This window comes from Oncorhynchus tshawytscha, linkage group LG33 (genome assembly GCF_018296145.1).
Source record: "Oncorhynchus tshawytscha isolate Ot180627B linkage group LG33, Otsh_v2.0, whole genome shotgun sequence".
Classification (NCBI taxonomy): domain Eukaryota; kingdom Metazoa; phylum Chordata; class Actinopteri; order Salmoniformes; family Salmonidae; genus Oncorhynchus; species Oncorhynchus tshawytscha.
The window spans coordinates 40,390,292-40,403,444 of record NC_056461.1 but is presented as its reverse complement, the minus strand read 5'-3'; the positions used below and the strand labels follow the sequence as shown (position 1 = coordinate 40,403,444).

The following is a 13,153-nucleotide window of genomic DNA, read 5'->3' as shown; positions in this document are numbered from 1 at the left end:
CTTCGTCAGAGATAGAAGAAAACCGTTACAGCTTTATCTTGGCCAGGTCGCAGTTGTAAATGAGAACTTGTTCTCTGCTAGCCTACCTGGTTAAATAAAGGTGAAATAAATAAAACAAATAACAATAATAATAATAAATCTGTCACAGACACAAGGATGAGTCCTCTATCTACCTCTATGAGACTGGTACATTTTGATTGAAATCAAGAAGAACAGCAGATTCAGCACAGTTGCCTGCAACACACAGCAGACATTGTGGAGTAGAGGTCCAATCTATTTAATAGATTTGATAATAATATAAGGTTACATGGTCATCATAATGTGAATAATTGCTGTACTAATATGAATACTGATACTAATAACTGCTGTACTAATATTACTGATACTAATAATTGCTGTACTAATATGAAAACTGATACTAATAATTGTTGTACTAATAATTGCTGTACTAATATGAATACTACTAATAATAATTGCTGTACTAATATGAATACTACTAATAATAATTGCTGTACTAATATGAATACTACTACTAATAATTGCTGTGCAAATATGACACTACTAATAATAATTGCTCTACTAATATGAATACTGATACTAATAATTGCTGTACTAATATGAATACTACTACTAATAATTGCTGTACTAATATGAATACTACTAATAATAATTGCTGTACTAATATGAAAACTGATACTAATAATTGCTGTACTAATATGAAAACTGATACTAATAATTGCTGTACTAATATGAATACTGATACTAATAATTGCTGTACTAATATTACTGATACTAATAATTGCTGTACTAATATGAAAACTGATACTAATAATTTCTGTACTAATATGAATACTACTAATAATAATTGATGTACTAATATGAACACTACTAATAATAATTGCTGTACTAATATGAATACAGATACTAATAATTGCTGTACTAATATGAATACTACTAATAATAATTGCTGTACTAATATGAATACTACTAATAATAATTGCTGTACTAATGCAACTACAGTATGTCATCTTTTGTTATCCACATCACCTTCAGCATCTCTTTTTTATTTGAATTTATAGAAGGAGAAACATGAAATGGAGAGGGGGGTTCTTTGGGGTATGGGGGTTCTCAGTGTACAGAGGTGAGAGGGCGGGCGGTGGGGTAGGTACTACAAATATCTGAAAAACAATCACCCTTTCATGTATATCTCAGTGCTCCTGCCCCCCGCCCCCCCTCAAAAAAATCCCCTCTTCCCCTTTTTCTCCATCCCTCTGGCTCCCTTCCCCTGTTCCCCTTCTCCTGTCCCCCTTTCTCCTGTACCCCCTTCTCCTGTCCCCCTTCCCCTGTCACACCATCCCCCTGTCCCCTTTCTCTGTTCTCCTTCTCCTGTCCCCCTTTCCACCAACCCCTATTCCTGTCTCCCCCCTGCACATGGACGCATGCACTCAGGCACATACACACTCCGACACCCCTTCTTTCAGCCCCTCCTGTATGCACCGCTGCTGTCCTCCTGATGACAAATGAATTTGCATATTTTTTTCCCCCCAGAGAGGCCTCAATAGAATGCATAAATACACTGGTGGTGGGCTGTCTTATCCGCCCACTCTGCTTTCCTTGCCTCTCTTCTTCCATCTTCACCTCTCCTTTCCTTGTCTCTCTTCTCTCATCTTCACCTCTCCTTCTCCCATCTTCTCATCTCCGTTCCTCTCCTCTCCTTTCCTCTCCTCTTCTCTCCTTTACTCCCTGTGCTTCATGGACAGGCTGGCTGGCTTTCTGTCATTACTACTGGTGCTGCTGCTATTGCTGCTACATGGGACAGATGACAGTATAATAGCCAGAGAGACAAGTGGGGCTCTGGATAAAAGTTGCCTTAAGGTACAGATCTGGGATCAGTTTCTGCACCCTGAATCCTACTCGTAGATATGAGCGGTGGAATTGCCCCTCCCCCTAATTTGTTTTCCTTTGTTAAAGAAAAAAAAAACTGGACTGTATTTATTCTTATATGTCAAATAAGTCTATTAGGTCCCTCCCCTCAATTGTTCCTATTGGGTGAACATATCCCCTCCCTTCATTTTTAATAGCACTCTGCTAGAATGTATTCCTATGGCAAATTCTGATTGGTGCCACTATCAGTGTCACCCTTCGATTGTTCTGTAGGTCTAAGGGTATCAATGTAACCTCGAAAGAAAATGGAGACGCTTGACATAACAGCAGGCAACAGAGTATGCATACAGGCTCTGGTACATAGAAATTGATTGTAGAAATATAAATCAAGGATGGTTGAGTTTAAGATGATGATAATGATGCCAACAAATGTGGCTAACAAACAGCAAATTAATATCAGAATGTGAAAGGAAAGCTTCATCCTTCTCACAACCATAATTACATCACCACCACCATCATCATCACCATCATGATCATCACCACCATCATCACAAAATCCCATCACCACCACCATCATCATCAACACCATCACCATCATCATCACCATCATACATCATCACATCATTATCATCATCACCAGCATCATCATTATCATGATCACTACCATCATCATCACCAGCATCATCATCACCACCACCACCACCATGATTATCACCATCAAACAGCATCATCAACACCTTCAGCATCACCAGCATCATCATCACTACCATCATCACCATCATCACCACCACCATCATCATCACCCCCACCACCATCATCATCCTCACCAGCATCATCATAACCACCATCATCATCACCAGCATCCTCCTCATCACCATCATCATCATCACCATTATTATCATCAGCATCAACAGCATCATCACCATCATAATCACCATCATCATCATCACCATCATCATCACCACCATCACTGCCACCATCAACATCACCATCATCATCATCATCACCATCATGATCACCAGCATCACCATCATCATCACCATTATCATCATCATCATCAATTCATAATCACCACCACCAACATGATCACTATCATTAACTTCACCATCCCCACCATCATTATCATCACTATAATCATAATCATTATCATCATCATCATCATCACTACCATCATCATCACCATCCTTATCATCACCAGCATCATCACTACCTTCATCATCACCATCCTTATCATCACCACCATCATCGCCACCACCACCATCATCACCATCATCATCACATCATCATCACTACCATCATCATCATCATCATCAGCAGCATCATCATCACCATCATTATCATCAGCATCACCATCATCATCACCACCACCACCATTATCATCTCCAGCATCATCACCATCATTATCACCACTATCATCATCATCACCAACACTACCATCAATACCATCATCATCACCAGCATCATCATCACCACCATCATCATCTTCATCACAAACATCATCATCATCGCTATCATCATCGTCATCACCAGCATCATCATCACCATCAGCTTTATCATCATCATCATCACCAGCAGCTTTATCATCATCATCATCACCATCACCATCATCATCATCATCACATCAGCTTTATCATCATCATCATCATCACCAGCAGCTTTATCATCATCATCATCATCATCATCATCACCATCATCATCATCATCACATCAGCTTTATCATCATCATCATCATCACCAGCAGCTTTATCATCATCATCATCATCACATCAGCTTCACCAGCATCATCATCACTACCATCACTACATCATCACCATCATCATTAGCATTACCATCATCAGCTTTATCATCATATTCATCATCACCATCACCATCATCATCACATCATCATCATCTCATCATCACCAGCACCGTCATCATCACTACCATCATCGTCATCACCATCATCACCATCATCATCAGCGTTACCATCACAGCTTTATCATCATATTCATCACCATCACCATCACATCATCATCACCACCACCGTCATCACCACTACCATCATCACCATCATCATCAGCGTTACCATCATCAGCTTTATCATCATATTCATCATCACCACCATCATCACCACCACCGTCATCATCACTATCATCATCATCACATCATCATTGCAATCATCATCATTGATAGCATTACCATCATCACCATCACCATCCTCATTGTATTCTAGGTTAGACATTATCATTATCTTGATTATTGTACTTTCCACACCCGCAAAGACAATGTCTCAGAGCCCTATAAAAATGGCATTGTTTTTTTTGTCAGTGGTATGATGATGCTGCTGATAATTGATTTGATAATGAATGACCAAAACCAGCACTGTCCCATTTACTATAATATAAAGGGCATGGTGCTATCAACAAGGGTACATTCAAATTTGCCGATTAAACATGTTATACAAATTTGTCAAGATCAAAATCTGATTATATTTCTAATGACACATTATTGTTTTTATTAAAATTGTAAGTTAGGCTTCAATCAATCCATGGATTGATCTTATATGTGTGAATAGAATGTACCTATAAGGGACCAAGGCCCCTCATACTCAACTCTGGACCTCGAAGCCAGTTCCACACAATTTCTTCATTGTTCCCTCTTATCAGAGACTGATTTAGACCTGGGACACCAGTTGTGTACAAATAATTATCATGTAGAACAGAAAAGCAGCAGGCTCCGGACCTCGTAGGTTAAGATTGGAATACCCCATGGGCTGTGGCATTCAATACAGGTCTATTCATAGGAGCGCGAGCGCATGTGATAATTGGAACATTGGGTTGCAACATACACGCATAGGCTACTGTAAGCGCGTTGACATCAAAGATATTTTAGTAGGTCTCCCGCAATGCTCTTGCTTGTATCCTAATAAATGTATTCAAAAGGTTTAGACTTTAGCTACATTGTAACAACACGTACAGTTACAATAGCAGAAAAATAACAGTACAAAGTAACGGTTCGAGTCAGAGCTGTAGCCTATTGCGCGTCTCACCGCTTCATATAGCCAGAAGAGCGCACATGAAACAGGTTGTTATATGTTTGTGGTGTGCCCACTGATAGCAATATACCCCATGTGCATTAAATTAACATACGTGAATAAATAATATTGTATTTATCTTAAACAATCACTATTAACACAGTAAACGCCATCTCGTATCGAAAAGCAGCGCGATGGTGGCTTAAGTAGGCTAAACAATTAGACAGTCATTTATACACCTGCATTGATAGCAGTGTATCTTGTGTCTAGCCTATAGCCTATTGATTGGGTCAAAAACAAATGCCAAATTATGGCAAATTATCTACATTTACATATCAACCTACCAAGAGGTCGCTCAAACACTTTTCTTGTATTCCTATTTTTAAAAAAACCATCCTAATCTTAAATTAACAAAGTCATAATTTGCTAATAAAGTTAACATTGGGTGGTGTGAATAGTCAATGGTTGTGATTGATGATCGGGGGAAACGCTCACCAACACCCGTATCGCGTTCACTTTTACCTCTCTGTAGCTCACTAGAAGGCTCCACGTTGCCCCATTCATTTGCTACACTGTGTTCAAAACACATAACTCAATTCTATAGCAAACACACTACTACACTATCTAGCGAGCTGCGCGCCCCAAGCTCAGCACCAGCAACATGTTTCGTATCACCGCGCCACTGAAAACTCCGGTGACGTTTCACAAAAAAATAGCCAATGGCGCATCGTCTGATATTAGGGCAATGAAAAAGTTATATCCAATCAGACGTGCGATACACTTGGCGGTGGCCAATGAGGGGCGAGCACCATCGACAGTAATGTTACAGAAGCTAAGACTGAAGACACTGCGTATCGCTGGTATTCCACATACAGCCATTGCAGTGCATTGAGATACAGCGGCAGCCGCTTTGGTAAGTATCAGGCACGAAAAAAATGTTAAGTCTCGGTAAGGATGAAAGTGATAAGAAAATACAGAAATACCTCAGAAATGTATTGACCATATTTGAATGTTAGGTTGGAAACAATTTTGTGATTTTTCATTCGAAGCGAACGTAAAAAAAAAAACAAGAAATTAGCCAGCTAACGTTACTTACTGTACAGTAAGCACACATTAGCCGCTCGTTGAAAAAAGGAGAAAGCAAAATTAATCGGTGGAATTTCAATACAAACGTGGATTTCCTTGAATGCAAATTATTGTATTAATTCATGTCAGGTAAGTGTTGCATTGTTATGATAAAATGTGGTTTATTTATCGAATTAAAAATCAGTAATGTCCAGCGGACAGCTGGCTATGTAACATTAGCGCACAAACATGTTCATGGTAGAAGACACGGTTCATGGTATGAGCTCCAGCCCATAGCTAGCCATTGCAGTGTTGCGAGGCTGTGATGCCTCTCATGCGAAGATGAAATCGTGGGAAAATCGAAAATAAAAATATAGAAAACATTGTGGGGGGAAAAAAAGCTGTTAATAGTTATTTTTCACCAATCGCCTCATAAAAGAGTGAAAAAAATTACCTCAGGAATCTGCGCTTTACTGTAATGGCTGACTGTTCTCGCATAGGAAAAAAATGCAGACAAGCCATACAAGCGCAGTTCACTTCAACTTTTTCAAACCGTGATTTCTCACCAAACACGTGTAAAACTGTACAATCTAACGATTGGAAATTAAAGTCCCATCTGTCCTTGTTCCAACGATAGTATTTTATTATTTTTCCGTCGAGATTAAAGGGTTGAAATCACAGATTGAAATAAAGTGGGTACCCGCGGTTGCGCTGCCCTCTACTGTATGCAATGTAATGGCCAAAGATTTAACTAACCCAAGATAGACCACCGCCTGTCGTTTCCAATGGGAGCAAATGAATCATAGTGGGCAGAACAAGCAAGGAGGTGGGCAGAGCAAAGCACAAGTTAGCAAGATCCCATTGGCACGTTGTAGCATTTATTTGCATATTTCCGTTAGAGAACGCCTACTATGAAGTGCGCGTGTGCAATAACTCCATTCGCTCATGAAGTCGTTCTAAACAACGCAATTTTATGAAACTCAGCAACGGGTAAAGTCTATAAAACATAGTCCAATCTGTTCTTTACATATTCTAGTAATGGGAACAAAATACTCTATTGAGATCAAATGTTTCATTAATTAGAAAATGTGCAGAATGTTGGACAAATCCATCTCACTCCATCTTCTCCCACTGCCGGTCACTAGGCTTCCTCTCATCACCATATTTGGTGGCGAGTGGAATTGCTTGCTGGATTTGTACATCCGGTGAAACATCTGGTTCATTGTTCTATCTGTGTAATGGGGTCGTCACTAGTTACCATAGCCAAAAAGTCCTAAACCCCGCCTATTTCTACAATTTATCTTCTTAAAATATTATCTTAAACCTAACCATAACCACAATGATAACCTTATGCCTAACAGTGACCTTCCATTAAGACCAAAAATCACATTTTTGTTTTCACTAATTTTACGATTGACAATTTTTGATTTTGTGGCTGTGGTATCTAGTGTAAACCGTGTAATGGCTGTGCATTGACACAAAGAGAAGGAGCCATATTCTCCATGTTAGTGGATGAAGACAAGCGGCCATTCCGAGCTAATAGGAAACTAACTCAACACAGCCCGCACATAGGCATAGCACAGACCCAGTGTATTGCTATAAACGGCGGCTAATGCAATAGGAATCTACCGGGGAAAAGTATTGTCATGCTCGCGGGCTTTGTCAACATGTTTGTCGATTAATAAAGCGACCGGGAATGCGGGTCGAGACATTTCAGGGCGACTTTCTTTCACGAAGAAGGCATTCTTACAAAATGGAAGAAGAAATATTGCCGTCGTTGTTGACCTCCTTTTCCTCAACGAGAAGCCTATGCGCCATTACTACTTCACTCGGCAGATAGAAAGGCATTGCTTTGTTACAACACAGATGTACTGTATAGCTACCAGTAATATACAATAGGAAATATTAGGGATTTTTCCCAAATTTTATGATTTTTTTCAAATGTTGCCAAATCGAGTTTAGAGTGAAAGGGAAGCATCTTTTAACGTTATTTTGTGGTTTTAGGGTATTTTTCTCGATTTTTCGGAGTTTGTTTTTCTAAGGAATATATTTCTGTAGACTTAAATGCACTATAATTTTAACATTATACACGAATTCATCAGAAACGTGGCGATATGTATTTCTCATTTTCTTTCCGCTTTAGTGAGTGAAACATTGCAAATATTTGCATACATATATAGAAGAGTATCCAATGTTGCACGCATTTTTTATCTAGACTGAGAACTTCTGTAACGTTCTGTAGCTAAAACTCAAATCATCGAATGACAAGCATTCTGCATTAAATAAAAATATCAAATGTGACTAATTTAAGTCAACAAAAATGCATGAAAATAGTTTTAATTAAATTGTATTAAAAAGTTACATTTCTCACGATTTGACCAGTAAAAATAACGGATGCGTTTTCGGCAAAGGGCACTGTCCCTGTGACAAACACTAGAAAGGGTTTGTTTTCCACAAACGTATCGTCAAGCAGACAGAAGGAACGAACCAGACGTGTTTATTCGCAGAGGGCTGCGTTTACAGTTCTGATGCCAAGAGTGAGGGAAGGAAACTGTCTTTAGTGCAGGCTGGTAGGGGGATCCAAATGATTAGAAAATGAATAATCAAAATCAATAACCAATACTATATTATTTAATGTCTTCAACCCCTTTGTCAAAGCAAATCTAATTAACTCAGTTACAACAAATATTTGTAATAAGTTGAGAAAGGGGTTTCCACCTGTGTGTAATATACACCTGGGTCTGTGAGGGCCCTCAGTCAGGTAGTCAATTTAAACCATGAGGCGCAAAGAGCTTTCAGAAGAGTTCAGGGATAAAGTTGTAGATCGGCACAGATTAGGGGAAGGTTATAAGAAAATTTCCCATACATTGAGTATCCCATTGGGTACAGTCAGGTCAATCATTAAGAAGTGGAAGGTGTATGGCACCACTGAGACTCTGCCCAGATCAGGACGGCCTTCCAAAATAAGCAGTTGGGCGAAAAGGATTCTTGCTCTGGAACTCACCATGAGACCAACTGCCTCGTTGAAAGAGCTGCAGAGTTCCATGGCTGAGATGGGAGAAAATGTCCATGAATCAACTATAGCTCGATCATTCGCCAACTGTAGCCGGTATGGCCGATCGGAAAGAAGGAGAACATTACAGAAAGCAAACAGCGATCTCCAATCACGTGCAGAGTTTGCAGAAAAGCATTTAGGTGACACTTAAAAAAAAAATATATATATATATATATATATATATATGGCAGTAAATAGTTTTTCTGTCAAAAAATACTGAATAAAATGACCTACAATGTTTCTAATATTTAACGTTGTTAACTTTTTCTTTGCCTGTTTTGCTAATTTCTAAAACATCTCCTTTTTAGATATTGAGATGGGGAAAGATCCAAGGAAGCCGAGGGGCAAGATGTCCTCCTATGCCTACTTTGTCCAGACCTGTCGGGAGGAGCACAAGAAGAAACACCCAGAAGCTTCCGTCAACTTCTCAGAGTTCTCCAAGAAGTGCTCTGAGAGATGGAAGGTAAGTATGGAACACATCTCAGCTGTGATTGATTGGCACCCTTTTGAATTATTCCCAATTTAGTACACTGCTTTTGACCAGCACCCCGCATGGGCCCTGGTCAAAAGTAATGCACTTAATAGGGAATATAGTGCCATTTTGGGAGCCAGCCCCTTTAGTTGAAACTGTCCTGTACCACTATCAATCCCTTGATAGTTGTCTTTGGTACAACTTAGTTTCAAATGAATGGTATCACAGCTAAGTTGTTCCATACTTATTTGCCACCCCTTGTGTATCATTCTCTTGTAAACGTTGTCTTCCTCTACCACTGTGTGTTGCCCCTACCTGACACAAAACACACGCTTCACTATTGGCATCTTACCACCAGTGTTTACTACATGTACTTAAATACCTTCTTCATGTTGTTGTTCTTCTCTCAAGACCATGTCCGCCAAGGAGAAGGGGAAGTTTGAGGATCTGGCCAAACTGGACAAGGTGCGATATGAGAGGGAGATGAGGAGCTACATTCCTCCCAAGGGAGAGAAGAAGAAGAGGTTCAAGGACCCCAACGCCCCCAAGAGACCATCGTGAGTACTGCCTGACAGAAAAAGACAGTCATCTCCCCCCCATGGCTCATGTCTCAGAGAAGCATGTCTAAAGTAAATAAATGAAATAATTACTATAATAAAATAATGAACAATAAACGTGATTTGAATTGGATTACATTTGAATAAAACAACTACTGCATTTAATGCACCCATTTAACACTACACTACATTAAAATCAGGGTGTCCCATGTTTTGGCAACAACAATCAATTCATGATATCCAAACAACATTAGTAAGAATTCTCTTTCCTTTCTTCCACCGCCGTCTCTCCCATCCTCCAGGTCTGCGTTCTTCATCTTCTGCGCTGACTTCAGACCCCAGGTGAAGGGGGAGACCCCGGGCCTGTCTATCGGTGATGTGGCCAAGAAGCTGGGAGAGAAGTGGAACAACCTAACAGCGGAGGACAAGGTACCCTATGAGAAGAAGGCTTCCAAGCTGAAGGAGAAGTACGAGAAGGTAAACAAGCAACCCTTTTTTGTTCCTTCATCAATTTGGGGGACCTGTAACACAGTGCAGTCAGACGGGGGTGACAGGTGTATACTGGGGGCTGTGTCTAATTTGGACTTTCTCGTAGTTCATGTCAATAGTGTGACAATTCAAGTTAGACTTGTGGATTTCAACATGGGGTTCGGGCCCCAAGTAACCGACAATAAATTATACCGTTTGATTAGAAATACCTTAATGTTAACAGTCAAAAATATCTATTACTAACACCAGGGGTGTAATTGTTTTGCAACGTAAACTAGCGTTTCTATTGGCCAGAATCAGGTATGCTGATCCTGTCCAATAGAAATACAAGTTTTTGTTCTAAAATTGGAACATTTTGCAACTGTTTGGAGTAATGATTAAACCCCAGTCATCTGAAACACTAGCCACGTGTCATTCAGAGCAACAGTTAAAAATTATATTTTTTAAAATCTCTCCTTATTCTCAGGACATCACTGCGTACCGCAACAAGGGTAAGGTGCCGGTCAGCATGCCAGCGAAGGCCGCCGCACCCGCCAAGGACGACGACGACGATGATGACGACGACGATGATGAGGATGACGATGATGACGATGATGAGGATGACGAGTAGATTACCGTTGTTACGTATAGCACTTACAATGTCTTGTTTATAAAGCATTTAACCCCCCTTGTACACACAACACTTACTGAAAACAACGTTTAAAAAATGAAAAAAAGACACAAAAACCTGTACCAAAAAAAAAAAAAAAAAAAAAAAAACGTAACCGCTGTGTATAAGAATCGTTTTTAAGCTGTACAGTTTTTTTCTCCTTTTCTACAACAGTGTCATTTGTGTTTGTCTAGTGCTCTTCTCTTCCAGTGGTAGGTACTATTTATACCACTTATCCCTGGGGTTGCATCCCAAATGAAACCCTATTCCCTATTTAGTTCACTATGAGACTCTGGTCAAAAGTAGTGTACTATATAGGGAAAGGGTTGCCATTTGGTACGCATACTTTACGTGGTACAGTTTTAAAGCGGTTGTAAAAAAAAATAATAATAATAATTGTCTGGGAAACCGATGGGTCTATTTTCCCTATGTAGCAATGCACAGCAGCACACTACCTAGTTATATGTGGGGTCCTAGAAGTTCTTCTGTTTTCAATGAGCGGTGTATTTGTTCTCTTCTTTTAGATACTGTATTATCAACGTTATTTTACTGTACTGTTTGAATACCACTGTAATTACAACAACAACAACAACAACAACAACAAAAGAAAGGATTACATCTGTTTTGGTTGATTCTGAATTGCTTCTGACATCAATAAACATTTTTTTTTAATATATATATATATATATATTTTATTTTTTATTGTAGATGGAGCACCACTAGATGATTATCATGGTTAATATATACAAATCATACTGTTACTTTTTTTCCGGCCTTTGATTGTGTCGTACGGACGTTTGAATAGAATGGGCGAGGATGGAAGTCGTAACTCAAGAACCTGTCTGATGTAGGGTCAACTGATTCTGTATTGACTATATTATCCACAGGGTTCCTCCCAGGAGGAAAGTCATCTTCACTGCTATGTCAACACAAGTGTCTAATTGACAGCCAGACAATAATACATTCAGTCATGAATTGTCCTTATGGGTTATCCTATCTGGGAATAATCATAGCTGTGATGCCGTGTTCACGTGCCAGTCGGAACTCTTGACATTTATGACTTGGTAAGTGGTTGAATGCGTCACATGTAAACTGCAAATAGTTAGCAAGTTGGACATTTCAAGAGTTTCCTAGTTCTGTCTAGCACGTGAACGTGACGAAGAGTGACAAATCTGGGAGTAATCATGGCTCAAGAGTGTCGTAGGCACGCTTGGGAATAGTGCTTTACAGAAGCTTACACACACATTATGTTTGACTGTAGTGTCTCCTGTGTCTAGGAAGCCTGCAGTGCCCCTGTCTAGTTGCTGTGGTGTAGACTAGTCAGTTCGACCTAAAACGAGAGAAGAGACCTATTTCCTTTTACTGCCCTGTATTTGACCACTGCCCATAGTGCCCTGTATTTGACCAGGGTCCATAGTGCCCTGTATTTGACCAGGGTCCATAGTGCCCTGTATTTGACCGGGCTCCATAATGCCCTGTATTTGACCAGGGTCCATAGTGCCCTGTATTTGACCAGGGCCCATAGTGCCCTGTATTTGACCAGGGCCCATAGTGCCCTGTATTTGACCAGGGTCCATAGTGCCCTGTATTTGACCAGGGTCCATAGTGCCCTGTATTTGACCAGGGCCCATAGTGCCCTGTATTTGACCAGGGCCCATAGTGCCCTGTATTTGACCAGGGTCCATAGTGCCCTGTATTTGACCAGGGTCCATAGTGCCCTGTATTTGACCAGGGTCCATAGTGCCCTGTATTTGAATTTGTATGTATTATGGATCTTCATTAGTTCCTGCCAAGGCAGCAGCTACTCTTCCTAGGGTCCATTTAAAAATAAAATAAATTACAATGCATTTATAACAGATTTCACAACACACTTAAGTGTGTGCCCTCAGACCCCTACTTGACTACCACATATCTACAACACAAAATCCATGTGTATATGTGTGTATAGTGAGTATGTTATTGTGTGTAG

The 13,153-nt window shown here is 39.9% G+C and overlaps 1 protein-coding gene across 2 annotated transcripts; it reads left to right on the top strand.

Moving 5' to 3' along the window:
• Nucleotides 1-5,677: 5,677 nt before the first annotated feature.
• hmgb1a (high mobility group box 1a) lies at nucleotides 5,678-11,860 on the top strand. 2 transcript variants are annotated; one of them, XM_024398207.2, is made up of 5 exons: nucleotides 5,678-5,810; nucleotides 9,326-9,480; nucleotides 9,901-10,046; nucleotides 10,349-10,523; nucleotides 11,002-11,860. In XM_024398207.2, exons 2-5 carry the CDS (start codon nucleotides 9,334-9,336, stop codon nucleotides 11,143-11,145), a joined length of 612 nt encoding a protein of 203 aa, XP_024253975.1. In that variant the 5' UTR covers nucleotides 5,678-5,810; nucleotides 9,326-9,333; the 3' UTR covers nucleotides 11,146-11,860. The 2 variants fall into 2 exon arrangements, with proteins under 2 accessions (XP_024253975.1, XP_024253973.1); XM_024398205.2 differs by lacking the exon at nucleotides 5,678-5,810 and adding an exon at nucleotides 7,469-9,157.
• Nucleotides 11,861-13,153: the final 1,293 nt, after the last annotated feature.

Coding starts and splice junctions, on each gene's coding strand:
- hmgb1a (XM_024398205.2), top strand. CDS start 8,740: ATGAGGCGCAAAGAGCTTTCAGAAGAGTTCAGGGATAAAGTTGTAGAT. Junction 9,481..9,900: donor AGTGCTCTGAGAGATGGAAG/GTAAGTATGGAA, acceptor TCTTCTCTCAAG/ACCATGTCCGCCAAGGAGAA. Junction 10,047..10,348: donor AACGCCCCCAAGAGACCATC/GTGAGTACTGCC, acceptor CCCATCCTCCAG/GTCTGCGTTCTTCATCTTCT.